General features: G+C 35.0%; 2 protein-coding genes across 2 annotated transcripts in view; both read right to left on the reverse strand.

Moving 5' to 3' along the window:
- Positions 1–2,271: 2,271 nt before the first annotated feature.
- Positions 2,272–9,705, reverse strand: LOC136810424 (L-tyrosine decarboxylase-like). The gene is made up of 14 exons (XM_067066990.1): positions 9,596–9,705; positions 9,121–9,403; positions 8,154–8,454; positions 7,457–7,650; positions 7,046–7,262; positions 6,025–6,164; positions 5,571–5,763; positions 5,041–5,240; positions 4,435–4,834; positions 3,962–4,203; positions 3,586–3,770; positions 3,292–3,407; positions 2,959–3,143; positions 2,272–2,659 (listed from the first exon to the last, which is right to left on the reverse strand). The coding sequence occupies exons 1-14, from the start codon at positions 9,616–9,618 to the stop codon at positions 2,384–2,386; spliced, it is 2,955 nt and encodes a 984-aa protein (XP_066923091.1). The 5' UTR covers positions 9,619–9,705; the 3' UTR covers positions 2,272–2,383.
- Positions 9,706–11,930: 2,225 nt separating this feature from the next.
- The window catches only part of LOC136810426 (ornithine aminotransferase, mitochondrial-like), a 38,458-nt gene continuing 31,027 nt past the window's right edge, over positions 11,931–19,361 (reverse strand). The window contains exons 6-7 of the mRNA XM_067066991.1: positions 12,942–13,089; positions 11,931–12,599 (exon numbers count right to left, since the gene is read on the reverse strand). Of these exons, the coding sequence (XP_066923092.1) occupies positions 12,436–12,599; positions 12,942–13,089 (312 nt within the window). The 3' untranslated portion in view covers positions 11,931–12,435. The remainder of the gene's footprint in view (positions 12,600–12,941; positions 13,090–19,361) is intronic.

Consider the following 19,361-nt stretch of genomic DNA (forward strand, 5'->3'; position numbering starts at 1 on the left):
TAGTAACTGTTTTCATAACTTGTGAATACAGTACCACCACGGTAGTAAGTGTCATACTGTCTTGTAGTAACTGCGTCCCCCCCCTGGTCGCAAAGCGTAATAAGGACCACTGCGCGCTATTGACTACTTACGAATTATTGGTTCAAAGTTTTGAAGATTTTTTTCGTCTAGCCAACCGGAAGTCGTTATAAGAGCGCAACCAGACCTGATTAAACACATGATTCATTTCGATTGTGAAAGCCTATGGGAAAATGATTTCTCACATTTCTCAAAACTTGAAATCAACTACAAGAATTTTGGTAAATCGTCAATGTGCATCATTGAAAATGAAAATATGGAATTCTGAAATTAATTTTATTTTTATTTCGATTTTCTAAACCTTATCCCGCTCGATCTGGGAAACAATTTGGTCTTACTCACAAGGGGTATTACAACCAATTTATAAGCTAATTGAAAGGTAACATTATACTGGTGTAATTATATTTTGTTCCTTTGTACCTAATTCGTGTTCGTTTTGTTGTTGTTGTTTTTAATTCGAAAGTGTATTTTAAGATAGTAGATATTTTCACCAATTAGAATTATTTTTGTAATGCAAGAGATAAAATTTATTTTCCATGTGAGTCAATGTTTCAGGGGCTATAATTTAGTTACTTAATTTTGAAGTAATAGAAATCTTTCTTACAGAGAATGGAATAGCATTTTATTTTCGCTACTGCAGAGAAACAAACCTTAAACGTTTTTTCGATGTTGGTGAAATGCATTAATCGTACAACACCACCTGCCTCAGAAGTTTTTTTAACCGCCATATAGCTGTCCAAAAGGAATTTACACGTTTTTTTATAAGAATTAAAAAAAATAAACACAATTTTTCAAGCCTTCGGATATTCTCAACTATTTGAGTTTTAAACCTAAAAATGTTCTTTTTACATTTTCACCATTTTGTGAGGATTTTTGTCGATTTTTCTAAGAAAGCGTATCCTTGAGCAGTTTCAGATGATTCCTAGATGATAGAAAAGTTAGATGGGAAAAAATCTTTATACTTCTTAAAAGATATCCATGATACAAGATCCGAATTCGTGGTATTCATCATTGCAATATCTTCCACAGATCCAACAGCTAATTGGTTGAAAGTGCAATATTGACTGTTGTTAACCGGTTACTTTTTCGAAGCGGGCTGCACGGCTTTTTGCGCAATGCAATTGGTTCTTTTCGCATGACGACGGGCCTACACTGTCCAGAGTTGCCCGTCGTTAGGAAAATTCATTGTGACGTCACTTTTTCGAAGATGCGTTGACATCATTTCTCTCATTTTTTATTTCTGACGTCAGAAATTATAACAATTTTTTATCTCTTTTCGCTTGTTTTTTCATTTTATTTCGCTATTTTTCCTGGATAAAGCGCTAAAAATCAAACGAAGCTGAAAGAAACGGTTAACAAATACAATAATGACCGGTTTCCTTTCGGGCTGTACTAAAAATATTGCCCTCGGTCAACGCAACAACCTCGCAAGCTCGGACGTTACTTGACCTCGGGCAATATTTCTCAGTACAGCCCTCACAAACCGGTCATTATTGTATTAATTTTACGTCACTTACAACCTATATCAGCTATTGGGTCCATGATTTTATGTGAGAAGATATTGCAAGATATTGCAATGGTGCATATCATGCATTGGCATAAAAGTGTATCTTCATAGTGGTTGGGGCATTGTTGTCCCGAGGGTACCACAATCGTTTTTCATCACAATCGTTTATCTCTTTAAAAGTCAGAATTATAAATACGTAGAGATCGAACAATTTTTCGGACGTGGAACAATTTTACTCCAATATACTGGAGACATTTTATATATCTGTTGAAGTACGATTTAATGCTCTAATGCAAAAAAAATAAAACATGGATGAAGTAACTAAAGTTGGTTTGGCAAAAATTTTAAAATTAATAATCGAATCGATCATGAATGAAATGAATGCTCGAATGTTACAGGCCTTAAAGGCAAATCTTTGAGTTGTAATATTCTGACACAAGCTTCAACATTTCATATAAAATTTGACCAATTCTCTCCCATATTTCAATTTTCAAATAAATGAAAGTAATATACACACTAGAATAAAGAGTACCATTCTATTACGATTTCATTAGGAATTTTTAAATGAGTTACCTAATAACTCAATGTTCACTTAAGTATCACTGACCTTATTGATCATTATTAATAAGACAAGTTTATTAATAGATATAATAGAGAGAAGGTATGAAAAACTTTGAACTTTGTAGTTAACTTGAATATTTTTTTCGTTTTTACAATTTTTTATAAACATTTAATTTAACAGAAAATGATTTTTATATATCGAGAAATTTATTTAGTTGTTTGTGATATGGTACGGATTCAAACCAATGAGCAATCAGTTCCAGTGGCAGGTGTGTTCAAATATTCAGAATCGAAATACACTTTGCAATTCTCACCACCAACCAAAAGTGAAGTTGTGCATTCTGCGAATTGCCGACCTCTGTAGTTGCCACCATATCGAGTAGTTTGAAGAGGGTCGATGATTTTACCATCTACGGTCAATGGAGTTCCAGGAATAGCTGACATTTCAACCATCAAACCAAGGTTCAATAATTGAGGTTCCACTGAATGTGGCAATTCACCTAGACGCACGACCTGCAAAGGAAAATAGAAAGACATGATTACTATACCATACTCATAGACCAATTTTACTTGCAATGATTAATTATGAACAGTTCTTGGTAACTTTCGAAAGGAAGCTAAAATATTGAACAAAAATGGTTCGTTCGTCAAAATTAATTCTCAAATTTAGAAATTTTATTAAATCAACAAAACAAATTCCGTCAGATTGCACCAAAATTGGCGAGCGAGCTCATTCGCCAAAATTTTCTTCTCTTAGGGTAGTAGGAATTTTTAGCTCGAAAACAGACACGAAATATAAGGGACAGTGTTACCTGGTAAAAATCGGGTTGCTTGGTGACGACATGCGACATGAAGGCTTCTTCTTCATCTCCGTATAAGAAATATTTTTGAAGTTTATTGTATTCTGCATATTGTGGTGATTCGAAACGTTCCATTCTCCAAACTTCGTCAATGTGAAATCGAATGCTTGCCAGACACGTATTCGAAGTCTTGGCTCCTGAATGAAAAGCTCAGATTAAATTCAGTCAAAAGGAATTTTAGCTTCTAAAACTCGAGCAAAACATTCCTGGTAGATTAAAAACGAACCAACATTCTTTTTTTCAAGAAGAAAATAATCAGTTGAATTTTTTTCACTCGATATTTACCTTGGTAAAGAGCCATGGTTTTTGTTGCATCCAAATTATTTTTGACGAAATGGAAAAGATTGACTTTCTCAGTTGTTCTCATGAAGAGTGGTTCGGTTGCTTTTGATTGAATCTCCCTGTAAACAAAATAGAAGACGAAAATCGTGAAAGTTTCCTGCTTTGTAGAAGTTTAAGGCCTTTAGTAAATCCGGCAAGACCGAATTGAGCATAAAAGCTACGAATAAGATAACATCAAGCTAGCAAATAAAGCGCGTTGATTGTAAACGTTATTGAAAATGATTTACTCAAACTCACCTAAATGTTGCTTGGTCTTCCGGGAGGATTATCACTCTGAAGACGGCTTTATATTGCGATTGTTTCTTGGTGAAAGTGGGAACGAAATCCAAGAAGATTTTTCCGTCTTTTCGAAGATTGTTGACAACAGTGAAGGTATGATAATCCAAAGCATCTCCATATTCTTCTCCGTATGATGTGTCCAGCTGGGGGGAAAAAAGTTGGATGTCAACACGATTAATCACAAAGGACAAAGGTCCGAGAAAAAAGAGATGATGTGAGATTTCCTTTTTTTTTATTATCTTTTTCGAAAGCTTGGAACTCTCGTTGCGAAAAGTATAATAAGGGTGTCGGCTTTGTAATAGAGATTACAGGAATGCAAATATCCGATACTTACAGCACCGATGCAAGTAAGAACAGTCTTTCTGAACAAATCACCAAGAACTTCCACATAAGCTTCACTTGCTTGATACGGTTCCATACAAGTGTTCCTCAAAAATCCAAGTCCATCATGGGTATTTTCTGTCGGTAAATTCAATCTTTCCTTCAATTGTTGGACAGATTTCCCATAATTTGCATATTCCAGTTTGGAAGTTGTCAAGAACATCTTCACACGTTTTGTGTCTTCGCCAACACTCGCTAAAAAGAAAGTGTATTCAACTTTACGAATTATCTTCTGAAGTCTTTCACTCCTGTTCGGTCTACTTATACCAAGAAACAATACCAAGAAACGATTCCAAGAAACGATACCAAGATGCTTAGAATACTACGTCTAAACTCCAAGGAAACAGTATTGCATGGTGATAGTGCTGAAATTTAAGACAAGTTCAAGACTCAAAAAAAGAAAAACCAAAATTTTGAAATACTTACAAGTCAATTCGTTGAAGACGAGGTTTTGTAAATCGTTGACTAGCTCAATATTTTGTTGACCTTTGCCAGTGATTTGGTCCTTACAGTTGACGGTGAACGAATTGATCAAGGCGTCAGGACCAACGATTCCCAAGAAATCAATTTCTTTGTGGACATTCTTGACAAGTTGTTCATTAGGTTTATCGATGATATGTTTCTTGATGTAGTCATGGACATCTTGTTGTGATTTAAAAGAGAATCCTTTTTCTTGTAATTCTTTCAAATCCAGTGGAATGAAGTTGCAGCAAATGAAAGGATCATCATCTCTGGCGACAGTTTCCCACATACAGTAGAACAATTTAGCACCAAGTTGACATTGACCAAGAATACGACCGTAACCGTTTTGATCCAATCCGATTACCTAGTGAAAGAGAATAGAATGTATTTCCATTATCTCTCAAGATCTTCAAAATAGTAATACGTCGGAAAAGTACCCATTTTAACCATTAAATGCTAAATTTCGATAATCACAGTTAACTTTAAAATAGTCCAATAGTAGAAAATTAATAGTCTTGGGTAGCTGAATTAAGTCTGACCCTTGCTGGTGTGACCAATTTTCGACCTTACCCGATGAGACAAGAGAACACCACAAGCTGCTGCTCCAGGTTTCGATCCTTCTAAACCATAAATTCCAACATTCAAATCATCAGGACTATGGAAAACTTCTGGTGCAGCAAGTGTGATGAAACCTTTCATTGTTCCATTTCGATAGAGAAGAGCACCGGCAGGGTAAGGACAAAATCCAGACTTGTGTGGATCGATGGTCACTGAGATTAAGGAGGTTAATTTTAAAATCAAGGAATCAAAACTCCACACGTTTTTCATGTAAAGCACAAATTTCGTCAATTCTTAATTACGTTAGTCAAGATGACTTTAAAATTTCTAACGGAATAACCCCAAAAAGCCGAATTTTGAGCACTGTGTTTCTATTTTTAGTATACGACCAGGATGAATCCCAACATTTTCAGATGATTCCGTTAGAAAAGTGACTTGCGCATATCAAGAATAGTATTAGAGCACTGCAGTCAGATTGAGTTAAGTGTTTTTTAAGAGTTAAACCATTTACATTATGAAATTCGATCGATAGCGTTTCTCACCTGTATCAGCGTACTGCAAACTGACATATTGTTTCTTGACGAAATCGGAAAGTGGAATAGCAGGAACGAAATCATGAGCTTTTGTTGGAAGACAATTGGAATAAACGTTGCTTTCCTTGTCACCAGTTTCGTGGGTCATACAATTCAAATATCCACCCCATGCTGCATCTGCGTGCACCGAAAATGTCAAACCCTGGAAAGAAGTCAGGTTATTCTCTATCAAAAAAGGATGAATTAGAAAAACGAGTCAAATGCCAACATGGACATCAAAGTAATCAAGGAATATGATTTTCTGCATTAAAAAAAGGATTTGAGCCAAAATATTGCTTATACGAAAAACGACATAAAAATACTTAGAGTGAATGATAACTGTAAGTTCGTTGCATTACACCGAAACCGGAAAACTGAATGTTTTTCACTTTTTCTATAAAAGAAATTAAATACCAGACTTTACCTTGGCTTCATATTTTGGTTTGAGAGCCAAGATTCTTGCGATATCATCCACAGCACTCTCTTCTGTTGAACCAATCACTGCCACTACCATGAACACTGCAATCTGGTGTTCCAATGCATAATCCAATTCATTCTCCAGAGCTGTTGGTGAGAAGATAAACTTTGAAGAATTGCGTCATGTAAAATTTTAGAAGATTCTCCAGAGAGACTTTTCGTGATATGTTAACTGCATATGATTCCCAATGCCTTACAGACTGAGCTGATTTAAATAGTCAGATCATTTTTCTGGATTTACCGACTACGAAAAAGAACTCGGGTAAGTTATGGCATGTCTGAAAACCTGAAAATTATCATAATTTTTTAGATCGCATTAGTCGTCAGAAAATGACCAAACAAATAATTGAACATGAAGTGCACTATGATAAAGTTTCTAACCTGATGTGTAACCTAATTGTTGTTTCACTGATTTTCGCGAAAAACCGTAAAAACTGATTATGACGTAATAATCGATAACGATGACCTAAAAATTGAATTTCTCAAGAATGGTTTATCCAATTGTCTTCAAACTTACAAAGATGTATCTCACTAAACTCGATCATTTGAAAAAAGAAGTTTTTGAAAATTTTCATGACGTCAACGGAAATTAAGAAAAAAGGAAAAATCCTATTTTTTGCTGACGTAATCAGAATTTCGAAAAAAAAATTTTTTCGAATGATCTAATTTAGTGAGATACATCTTTGGTGAAAGTTTGATAATTGGATATACCCTTCCTGAAAAATTCAATTTTAAGTTATGACGTCATCGATTATAACGTCATAATCAGTTTACGGTTTTTTGCGAAAATCAGCGAAAAACAATAACGTTACACATCAGGTTTGAAACTTCATCATAGTACCCTTCATTTTCAGTCATTTGTTTGGTCATTTTCTATCGACTAGTGCGATATAAAAATTATGGTAATTTTAAGACATGCCATAACTTACCCGAGAAGCCTCGTCTAACAAAAAGATAAATGAACTCACTCTCAATATCTTGACGAGCTTTGCTGTCTACTTGAATGTGAATGTTGTTAGAGTCACCGATACCAAGAATGGTGGAAGCTTTCGGCCATGAATAATGGTTTGTTCCTGGTGAAAAGACTCTTGGATATGTTCTCATTGTTGCATCTTTGGCGCTCGGTTCACCTATCTTGTGTCGTCGGTAAAATTCTGGTAAACCGAGTTGCACTGGTGAATTTTTCTGAATAAAAAAGTTAAGGTTGGATTACCAAATTTCCCATTGGTGGTCTAATCCGAAAATAAGAGATGGTAATGGAAAAGATTAAGCTTCGTGAAGGAACAGAGAGAATAACCCGTCTCAGAATTAAATTCGAGTCTCCTTTTAAAAATAATGAGAACCAAATCGAGGGTTAAAATTAAAAGTACAATTTTTACCTCCAAAGCTTTGTCAACGGTTGCTTTGACGTCAATTTTAAAATCTGGATTTATCTTTTCGATGCATTTGATGACGTCACCAGTCAAAGAACAAATATCATCAATTCTCAAATTTAATAATTCCCATTCGGTGCATTCTTTCAAAGTCTTTTCTTTTTGTTGACCAGGGACAAACACCTTGCACTCCAAACCGTCTGGAAAATAAAGATTGGATTTTATTACCTTAAATTGGAGAATGCTCAAAATCTAGCATTGTCAACTTTAGAATTGAGAACTCTTTATAGACACATGTCAATACGAAACTTACCGGCGTTGAACTACTGAAAATCGGTTTTTAAGCCTTCAGAGTCACCCAGGGACTTACGCTGTAAGCTTACAGCGCTGTATTAAGGCCTTAGTTAAGCTTATTCTGAGCATTACACGGGGCCGAGCTGGTTCCCAATGGTTCTAGACCTCGTGGGACACACTCTTGCAAAGAACCCATTGAAGTCCAGCGAAGGGGAAGGACCGCGACGAATTTTCACTAAAGTAGCTTAAAAACTCTTAAAAAGCACTATTTAATCGTTTTTAAGCAAAAAAGCTGTGAAATCTACCGTTCAAAAGATTCGAAATATCCTATGCAAAAAATCTTGTCCCAAATTAGCTATTTTAGTCTCATCTGTGGAATTAGAAAAGCGCTTATGTCAAATGTCCATACCGATTAATTCGGGGAAATCAGGGTCAGCACAAGAGTCTTTCAAAGCCAATGGATGTAATTTGGTGTTCCTTGCAGCCCACATTGATTCAATATTAGCGACTGATCCACATCCTGTCAAATGACCCCATGGTGTGACTTTGGTGTCGTCAAATCGCATCAATTTGCAAAGTTGTTGACCAACTTCCACTTCAAACTTTGTGGTGACTGGTGAAGCAGTTGAATCAACGTTGTTTTGATTCCAAAGCAATCCGGATACGTATCCCAAGAACGACGGCATTGTCACGTCCCATGTCATGTGACCCTGAAAGTATGCAATTTGATTATTTAAACTTTAGCACTCCCCGTTCAATCAAGAAATCTCCCCCTCGCTGATTTTGTTAAAATTGCATTACAAAATTATTAAATTATGAAAATATTAGAAATCAGAGTGTGTGTTACAATCAGGCTTTCAGTAAGATGAGGAAAAATTGTTCATTGAGACCCTTTAAATCACGACGGCGATCTTTCATTTGATTAATCGGATTCAAAATTTCTTTTTTAGGAAATTGACTGAGGTAAAATGCTTTTTTCTTTTATCATTTAGAGGGCAAATAAAAGTACATTCTGTGAAAATTTCTCTAGCACTTTCCTATCCGGAATTATCTTGAATCCGATTTAGAGGGATCTCAACCGGGATGAGGACGGGACAGAGGGATCTCTCGAAAACGAAAGTGCTCAATAACTGGTCAACAGTTTGATGGGTATCAAAAAACTTTTTCTCCTACTTTTACACTGCCTATAAGGAGACTTAATGTACCCCCCTCTTATTCCATCCCCCCTGCTTATTAGAATTTAGAAAATTTTCCTACCCCCTGCTTATTCAGACCTCCCCCCCCGTCTATTCAGGAGACAAGAGTAAGGAGATGCAAAGCAAATTAGCCAAAATAATCCCAATTTTACAAAGGTTTTCAATATGAGAAATTTTTACCTGATATCTGGTGCTGAAGAAAGGAATGGATTTGTTCAATTCTCGATGCATTTCTTTCATTTGTTTTTCCATATCTTTATACTCATGTTGAGCAGCTTCGGAATTTTTGATCTCCTCCGTGAAATAAGAAGGATCGGCTGGAAAGAATTCCTCACGTCGATCTTCATGCCAATTCAAAGCTTTTAACATCAAATCATTGAAGATGTTTCGGTTTTCAGCACGTGGTCCGAGAAACCATCCAGCTAAAGCTTCCCATTGGTGGTCGTATTTGTCTCCAGCAGGACTGAAAAGTGTTAAGAAAAGTTTAAAATTCACCTCTACTAAAAGTTTAAAATAAAAAAGCCACAAGTAAACTCCTGACCTACAGATAGAGAGAGTAGACTCGAGTATAATTTAAGAAATTTGAAAATTCAGAACCAAAGTAAAGTCGTGCATCAAAAAATTTTGTTCTGAAAATCAAACATTTCATACTTACTTTGATGGAAGTGATTGAGCCATTTCTTCAAAGAGCTTGAAAGAAGTTACGAAGCGAGTTTTCCAAGATGTACAGAAGCTCTCTTCTCTTGCTTATGACAAGGAGGAGATGATCTTTAAAATGATTCGATGCCTGTTTTATACCATTTGGTCGAATCAATTTCTACAATTATCTGAGCCTGATGGGAATTGCTCTATTATTGTTAAGTTATTGAACGTCAGCTTTTTAAAAATGATTTAATAATTCAATAATTATTCCCTTGGGAATAATGATTTTTCATCAAGGGATTATAAAAATCTTTTGTACTGTTTGTTGTTTTCGAGATATCATTTTTATTTTCTCCCTGCTTTGGTTACCAAATCTTTTAAGACCCTTACTTTTGAGAACTGTCCTTTGAGGATGGGTTTAAACTTCGGTTTTAAACTAAATTAACCTAAGGGCCATTTTTGAATAAAAAACGTGCATCTGTAAATCCGGTCCAACTACGCTCCCTGCGCGTGTCATAAGCGTATTTTTAGCTTTTTGTTGCTTACTGATAGCGCCATATGACGTATTGCTTTGACTCACATCAGCCTACACCAAATTATTCTCTGGCGTCTACGATTCATTGATTTCAAAGCCCCGAAAGGGCTAGATCCGAAACTCCTGAATGGGAAACGTAGCCATTTATTTCCTGTCTTAAACACGTGACCTGTGCGGTTTTCACACAAAATTCTTAAGCTTAAAGGCTTCACTTTTTCTTGCTTGAAAAAGGTTGAAGATTCTTCTCTAGCTCCTTCGAAGCTTGAGACTCAATATGTCTATCAGTAACGTAAAGAAAGCCTTGGATGAACGTAGACGAGATTGAATCGGCTCTTTTGCTGGGATAAACTACCATTGGCATTATGATGATTTTCCGAACTAATTTTAAAAAACAAAGCTTACAAATAAACACCCCTGTCTCAGTGACCCGGTGAGGTTATTCTAGAATCTTGAATAGAATGGTAGAGCTAAAGAAGTCAGGTAGGAATTCTCGAAATCTCAGTGTCTTTTAAAGTAGAAGTTCAGTTTACTTTCTAAAGGACATGAAATCCCGATAATATTTACAACTATATATTTTTCTTGACAGGGAAAATTTTTGACGAATCATTCCGATGGGTATAGGATTTACTCTATACCAGATTGTATCTAACGCAAACCGTAGGAATAAATTTTGAAATTCCCGTTGATAACGGGTATGTGTCAAGGAATGTAAAATATGCGGATGGAGGGACGTATCAAAAGTTTTTATTTATTTTGTGTTTTGTGTATCTCAGCAAAGAAAACTTTACATACTCTTAGGCGCCAAATAAACGATTAAAAGGAGGGGGGAGTTGGAAAATTTACGAAAATTTAATAAACGGGGGGGGGGGGGGGCGTTCATTTGGCACCTAAGAGTAATGGGGTAAACACAAGTAGAATCCTGTTGGACTTTTAATGGCGTGTATTGAATTTGGTGCTGAATCCATTCGCCAATGCCCATCGGTAGACTTGACTTTTGTATTTTCGTTTGAACGCGCTGTAATCCAAGCAGTCATATTGTTTGATATACCTTTTTTATAAGAACAAACTATATAAGAACATAAGGCTTCGATGAACATTTTAAAGCTTTGCGGAAAATAAGAACATGCTGAGAACATTTTTAGGGTTAAAACTCAAAAAATATCCCAAGGCCTCAAAAATTTTGAATATTCTAATAAAAAAAAAAGATTGTCAATGTTGCATTCCATTTATATGTTTAGTGAACCGTACTCTTAGGTTCCAAATAAAGAGGGGTTTTGGAATATTTTCGAAATTTTAATAAACCGGGGGGTTGTACTTTTGAAAACACAAAAATAAGGTAAGAATAAGTTAAAATCAGGCTTTTTAGAGCAAAATAAGGAGCCTTCTCTTTCACAGCTGAAGATATTCTTAAAAATTAATAAACGAGGGGGGGGGTGTCCTAATAAGGTCCGGGGGGGTTGGAAAATTTTCGAAAAATTAACAAAGCGGGGGGCGTTTATTTGAAACCTAAGAGTAATCTCAACATAGAACAAATAAACAGCGCTCCACAACTATAACTTCAGAAAAAAAAATTATTTCAGCTGACACCTGGATAAATAAATTCAAACGTCAAAAAGGCGCATTGCATTTATAGTTGTCAAAGGTTTTGACGGTAAAATAATTTCCATAATTTTGTTATATTTTCGAATGTTAAATGGATGAGGAACTAAAATTTCGAACTCCGAATTATTTATATTTAGTCAAGGATGATTTTGTTCAGAAAATTCCCACTATTTAACCTGCTTTATTTTTTAAAAATCAACAAAAATAATAATTGAATAGTTTCAAGAATCTTTTTCATTTTCAATACGTTTAGTTTTTGAAAATAAAATAAAATTAAAAAATAATGACTAATGGCAGTGAGATGCAGAGAAATGTAATAAATAACCTAAAGGTCGAGGTAAAAAAGAAGCCATTTTCTCTATACCGGTAAGGCTACAACGAAGTAGACAGTTTCTAGGAGCCAGTGTAGAAAGGAACAGATCGCCGTCAAGATGAAAAGGAAAAAAATGGATTAAAAAATTCGGAAATAAAAAATTAGTGTATGGATGCTAAATTTTAAATATTGTCAAACAGATGAACATAAATTTTAAATAGATGGATGATTGTGGTTCAATTTTGGTAAAGTTGATAATGTTCAAGTCAAATCAATGGGCGCCAATCGCCCTAAAATAATCGACCAGTCCATAAAAAAATCCAAATCAAGCTTACTACCAATTGAATACATCCAAATTTTCGCTTTTGCGGTATTCGTTTCAGTTTCAAATCGTTTCTCGTATTCAATTGCATGAATTTACAGTATCCACAATAATGTTGATACAATTATGAATTTCTTCATGGCTCATGGTCAATGGAGGTGCAAACCGTAGTGTGTTTTCGTGAGTTGGTTTTGAAAGTAATCCATTGTCACGAAGTTTTAATGCAACCTTGCCAGCATTCAGATCTGAGAAAAAAATCAAGAGAAATTAAAATAAAACAAAAATTGAGGGCGTGTTATTTATTTTACATGAATACCGCAGTATGAATATTAAAGGGCAAGACAAGACATCTTATTGCCGGGAAGACGACGTTAGAGATAAAAACGTTTGACGTTTAGCCACATCCAGTGGCCCACTCATCCATTCATTCAAAGATATCTTCTATTTTTTTAGCGATGAAGTTTCTATGATTGAAAATAAATAGAAATATTGAAAAATCTGAACTCCCTTGAGACTGACGTTAGCTCTGGTTAGCTGGAATTACAGAGAGATGGTTCGCTGTATCTCTCTAACATTTTTTATAATACCTTCGGTAGTGGGGATAACGATAGCATTGAGGAGTCCTTTTCCCCGGACAATACTGACAATATCTGGATTCAAACGTGACTTTAGTTCCTGGCGAAAGACTTGTCCAATGTTCTCCGCATTCTCGGCAAGCTTCTCATCTACCAAAACCTGAAGAGAAAGAATAAAGCAGAAAACCATTAGTTTACACGCTTTTTTTATAAGAATGGTGTAAATCCATTTCATCATGGATATTCTTAACTTTTTCGGGAAAATCATCCTAAAATACTCTTACAGCATTCTTAGGTTAGGATCCCAATTCAGACTAGATTTAACATTTAGTACATACGCCCAAGCATAAAATGGCATTTTTGTGAAAGGAGTGAGCCTTACTTGGGGGTAATTGACAATCTTTAATTGAAAATGCTATACAAATGTCATTCTTAGCTTGAGTAGCAAAATTCCATGATGGTGATATTCTTAGCATATTCTTAATTTTTGCGATGGTAGGGAGCTACCTAACACGAGACAGTTGCTCTGATGCGTGAAACCAATTAGTTTCAGGGCCATGACTTGCAATAGTAAACAGAGACTCGCGTTCATGTGTTAGATAAAGTGGAATCTCTAATTAGCGGAAACCATCGGGGAGTCAAGTTAGCATCCACTAATCACTCCCGAAAAACCCAGACTCCTGAAAAATTATATTTGAATTTGATGGATGGCTGAAGTTCGGCGAAATGAAGATCTAATGCAAGGGCATCTGAATGGAACTGAATAAAATTAATATAAGTGAAATTCCAATTTTGCTTCTCATTTTAAATCAATGTTTCAATTTTGATGAACTTCCTATCGTTCTCTGGCACTAAATATTTTCAGGAAAGAAATTTAATGTACCCATGTACCAAAAATGAAGCTATAATAGCAAAAAAAGATTAGACATTCATTTTATTTTCTTCTTTCCTTTTTTCATCTTGACTTTTGAAAAGTTTTAAAAATTTCTCTCTTTAAAATTATGGTACTTGGTAACAACTCTTCAACGATTGCAAGGTTAATGAGGAGTTCTTATACATAGAAATTTCAGAATTTTCATGTCTGAACTATAGGATAGAATGAATAGTCTGTCATTTCACTGACTTGAAGTCGATGTATTTCTACTAGAAAAAGTGAAAGATCTCAAAGATCTCATAGATAAAGATTTACAATGTTTTCTATAAAGTTTGATAATAGGTCGATTCTTTGATATATAAACAACAGCATTAAGGCCAGCATTGGCTAACACTAAAAGTCTTGACCAATGAAAGTATATAATGGAAGCTGCATCATAGCCCATCTTTGTGTTTCTATATTTTCGAAACATTCTACCCAGTAAACCCAACTGCGGTAGATGGGTCAATACTAAAACCAAAGTTATAATCATAACTGTCTGTGTGGCTCGCTTTTGGTACGAAGATTGCATGTATGTATTTGATAAACGTCTGATTTCTCTATTCTGCTTTCGAATGTATCTGACCAAAAAAATGTTCAGTGTTATCGAAGATGTAAAGACGATGGTTAGAATCACTAATGCTGTAATAAAGAAATAGTTCATGACATCTGTTTCCATAGCGATAAGACCCGAACTCACTGAAAAGCTGACATACAAGGCGAGAGCCAAAGTTCGTTTTTTATTGAAAACTTGTTTGTATTTGAACGGAAATCGAATAAATACGAAACGGTCCATCGATAAAAACATCGTGTTGATCGAGCTTGCAAACGAGAAGAAAATGTAAACATATCCTTCCACTTGCGAAAGTTGGTGACATTTTTTTCCGTCTCCTACGATGTAGATGTTGGCAAAGTAAATTGGTATAACTATACATCCACAAATCAAATCACTGATACTCATCACAATGAACATTCTGTTGGTGAAACCCTTCGTGTGTTTTGTTTTGTAAAGTCCATACAAAAGCAATGAATTTGACGTCAAAATGAAGAGCAACGTTAACGCGTTGGCAATATTTTCAAATTTTCCATTAAGTGTTGAAAAATGACTCCATCGAGTAGTGTAAATACAATCCTCGTAAGCCCCCATGACTGCATTCGAAGAGATCTGTTATTAATTGACCTCTCCTAATCCCTTCACATTATCATATGGTACAAGAAAAACAAAAATGTGCTGAGACTAACAAAAAGCATTATTTCTAGCGTTTTATGGACCTCCTTAATTATCATTACTTAATGTTTAGAGCTGACGTAATGTTAATAACTCAGAAAATATTGCTGGAATACAAAAAAATTGAACTATTGTGGAGTTGTTGTTGAGATCCTTTGCAAATATATTTCTAAATTATTATTTACCCTACATATTCTAAAAGGTGAAATTATCATTTTACACCCCGAGAAATCCCAGGCCTGGGAAATGGCCATTTTCGGGGTGGGAAAGTTTGCATAAAAGTTTTCCCAGGTTGTAAAATGGCCAAAATCACCCCCGAAATTTAATCGAAATATGTAATTGTTAAAAAATCTCAGGGTTAAAAATAATCCCACCCCGAAAAAGGCCATTTTCAAGGCCTGGGATTCAAAGATTTTTTCCTGTGTTACGTCTTCAGGTCAAGTCCGCCCTCGCTTCTTAATAATAAGAAGCTATAAACGGAAATTTAAGGAAATTCCTGCTTTGATACACAATAATTAGTTTCAACTACATTTAAAGTGGCCAATTAAGAGAAAACGCCATCAAACGTCTTCAATAATTGATTTGTATTTAGTTTTGATTACATCCACAAAATTTTCAAAATATTCTCAAAAAATTCACCACATACTTTAATCGTAGAAATTTTAGCGAGATTAATTTTAGCGAGTCAGGAAAATCTTGGTGGATTTATTTTAGCGAATCACGATATCAAAAAATTTCGCCTGGATAAATTTTAGCGAATACTCATCTGACAAAAATTTTGCGAGGGCAATCATTTTGAAGAAAAAATAATGTTTTTAATACAAAAATTGTCTTTGTAACACAAATCTTGACTAAGAACAGAAAAACTTGGAAATTTAAGCCCCCATTACTATAGTTTTTGAAAAAATTATGAAAATTATAGCAAAATGATAAAAAATGAAAGAAGAAACATACTGGATTTATTTTAGCGAATCAGCTATTCGAAAAATTTCGCGCGGATAAATTTTAGCGATCTGTCAATTCGGCGCGTTTTAGCGAGATTTATTTTAGCGAAAATAGGGAAAACTCGCTAAACGCTAAAATTAGTCTTGCTAAGATTTCTACGATTAAAGTAGTTATAACGTTTTACCTCCTTAGAAATACAGACAAGGTGGATCGCCAGAATGGTACCGTAAGTTGGTCTAATATCGACATCCCTCGTCTAATTCCGACACATTTAGAGAAAGGAATAATATGAAAGCTTGAATCACTGATTGAAAAAGGATTATTCCTCTCTGACCACTAAGCAAAGAAAAACAGCTTCAACCTTTCTATAAATTTCAGCTGATAAAAAGGGTGTCGGAACTATAGGAGGTGTGTCGACATTAGACCAAGTTACGGTAGGTCTTATACTCGATGGAGTCATTTTTCAACGTGTAATGGAAAATTTGAAAACATTGCCAACGCGCTAACATTGCTCTTCATTTTGACGTCAAATTCCTTGCTTTTGTATGGACTTTACAAAACGAAACACACAAAGGGTTTCCTCTCTGACCACTAAGCAAAGAAAAACAGCTTCAACCTTTCTATAAATTTCAGCGTGTCGTTCAGGTGTGTCGACATTAGACCAAGTTACGGTAGGTCTTATACTCGATGGAGTCATTTTTCAACGTGTAATGGAAAATTTGAAAACATTGCCAACGCGCTAACATTGCTCTTCATTTTGACGTCAAATTCCTTGCTTTTGTATGGACTTTACAAAACGAAACACACAAACAGAATGTTCATTGTGATGAGTATCAGTGATTTGATTTGTGGATGTATTGTTATACCAATTTATTTTGCTAACATCTATATTTCAGGAGATCTTAAAAGCTGCACTCGGTTTCCGCAAATCGAAAATGCTCAAAAGCAAGCCTACATTTCGTTTAACTGGTCAAGAGTCTTGGTACTATTCAATGCTGGACTAAATGCTGTTGTTTTTACGTCAAAGAATCAACCCATTATAAAACTGTATAAAAAACATTGTAAATCTTTGTCTCTGAGATCTTTTACTTTATCTAGTAGAAATACAAAGACTTTAAATCAGTGACATTTTCATACTCCAATATTCATCTATATATTTGGATGATTACATTTGATTCAATCCGCGGTTTAAAAGCTGTATCAAATTTTCCTTTAATATGATTTAGTGTAAATAGTATTTTTAATATTCAACGTAATTATGCTTTCGTTCAGTCGATACACACCCGGGGGGGGGGCACTGGCCTTGACGATCGAATTGGACGAGTCTGAAAAGTGGGCCCTGTCAAATTATAAATGTTCGGTACCCTGTCAGAACAAAAAATTGAAAAAAAATTCTAATATTCACCCTGAAACATGGTAAAAATTACCAAAGGTCGACCCTGTCAGACACACAATTTGAAAATCAGTAAATTTGGGATCCTGTCAGATATCTTTAGAGCCTAAAAAGGGACCCTGATCAGCGGAACATCCCCGTACCCAATTTTGCCTAAGTCCACCCAGATACACAATTTCTTTTACTTTATCGACATCTTTCTGTTCCTTAAAGGTTTTATTTTTATATAAGTGTTCCCATTTCATATCAGACACATATTTTATACCAGGACAGTGTCAGCCTATTGTTATAATGTCGTGATATAAGAAAAAAATGTTTTTCTTTTCTTCTTTCTGACCAATCTTGCTCCAAATACGTGTCAATTCAATGTGAAAAAGCTTGTGAATTAAAATTGTTGAGTAAGCAAACGATACCACTCTTATTTAAAAACAAAACCTTTAAGGGGGGACGAAGGGGAACAACCCAAAGAAATAAAATTCTTGTCCCTGAAAAATCTAGATGAGTGATAAATCAAGTGAAATAACGTTTACGTGAAACTGCAAGTAATAGTTATCGCACGGTACAGAGTACAATATGGGATATATTTTTCGAGTTCAGATTTTTCGTCATAATTTCCGATCCTTTAAGTGAGGAAAATATAGAAAACTCTGAACTCGAAAAATATATCCTATATTGTACGAGTAAAGTGTGATAACTGGTTTATTGTCCACTTGAAAAATATCAACAAACTTTTCCCTTTCCAATATTAGAGATATATTGCAAGTATAGGTGATTTCTGTACCTAACTCGAGATATTAACCCTTAAAAACAGTGTTTTCAGCCAGAAACAGCTGTTTTGTCCAGTTTTTGCGCTTTTGCTCAATATCTCGAGTTAGGTACTGAAATCACCTATACTCGCAATATATCTCTAATTTTAACTTTTAGAGAGCTTTCCAAAAATATACAACAGGTCTCCGTTTTCTCAAGCTAAAATTTTCATTAAGTTTTGATCCTGTAATTTTTTCCTGACACCGTCATATTTGTCCGAAAATCAGTATCCGAAAAAAAAATTGGAACCTAAGGTATTTTGATTCCCCTACCCCTTAGCTTTTCTAAAATGTATAACAAGTGCTTTGACCAAAACAATCGAGCGACCTCAAAAAAATGAACAAATTTCCCCCTACTATATTGCATTGGGCTCTTCCAGAAAATGTCCGTACATTAGGGGTTGGAGGATATATTGCCCGGGGGTAGCGAAAAAGCATCAAAATTTGCCTTGGGGGGGGGGGGGGTAAATTTGCAATTTTTTTTCTGGAAAAGCCCATCGTCATCATATAACACTTATATTAACGACTTCAGTCTCTGAAGTATTCAACAAAATATAGACTGTTGTTCATATGGTTTTCTGTAAAGTGGTGTAATTAAAGCGACAAAAATTCAATGCCTTGCATCTATATTTCTACTAGATAAAATAAAAGATCTCAAAGACAAAGATTTACAATGTTTTCGATACAGCTTTATAATGGGTTGATTCTTTGATATATAAACAGCAGCATTAAGTCCAGCATTGGATAGCATCAAAAGTCTTGACCAGTGGAAAAGTATGATGGTAGATTGATTGTCATTACTTTGTGGATCACTTTGAAGTAGACTGATGGTAACACCTAACTGCGGTAGGTGGGTCAATACTAAAACCAAAGTTATAATAATAACAGTCTGTGTGGCTCGCTTTTGGTACGAAGATTGCATGTAAGTGTTCGAAAGACGTAGAATTTCTTTGCTTTGCTTTCGAATGTATTTGACCAGAAAAATATTCAGTGTTATCGAAACCATAAAAACAATGGTTATTAGTGCTATGACTGTAATATAAACACTCTCAAGAGCATCTGTTTTAAACATAAAAAAGACTCCACTGATAGAAAAACTGATTAGCAGTGCCAGAGCCAATGTTAGTTTTTTGTTGAACACTTGTTT

Source organism: Clytia hemisphaerica, unplaced genomic scaffold (assembly GCF_902728285.1).
Source record: "Clytia hemisphaerica strain Z4C2 unplaced genomic scaffold, Clytia hemisphaerica genome assembly, whole genome shotgun sequence".
In the NCBI taxonomy this organism is placed as follows: Eukaryota; Metazoa; Cnidaria; class Hydrozoa; order Leptothecata; family Clytiidae; genus Clytia; species Clytia hemisphaerica.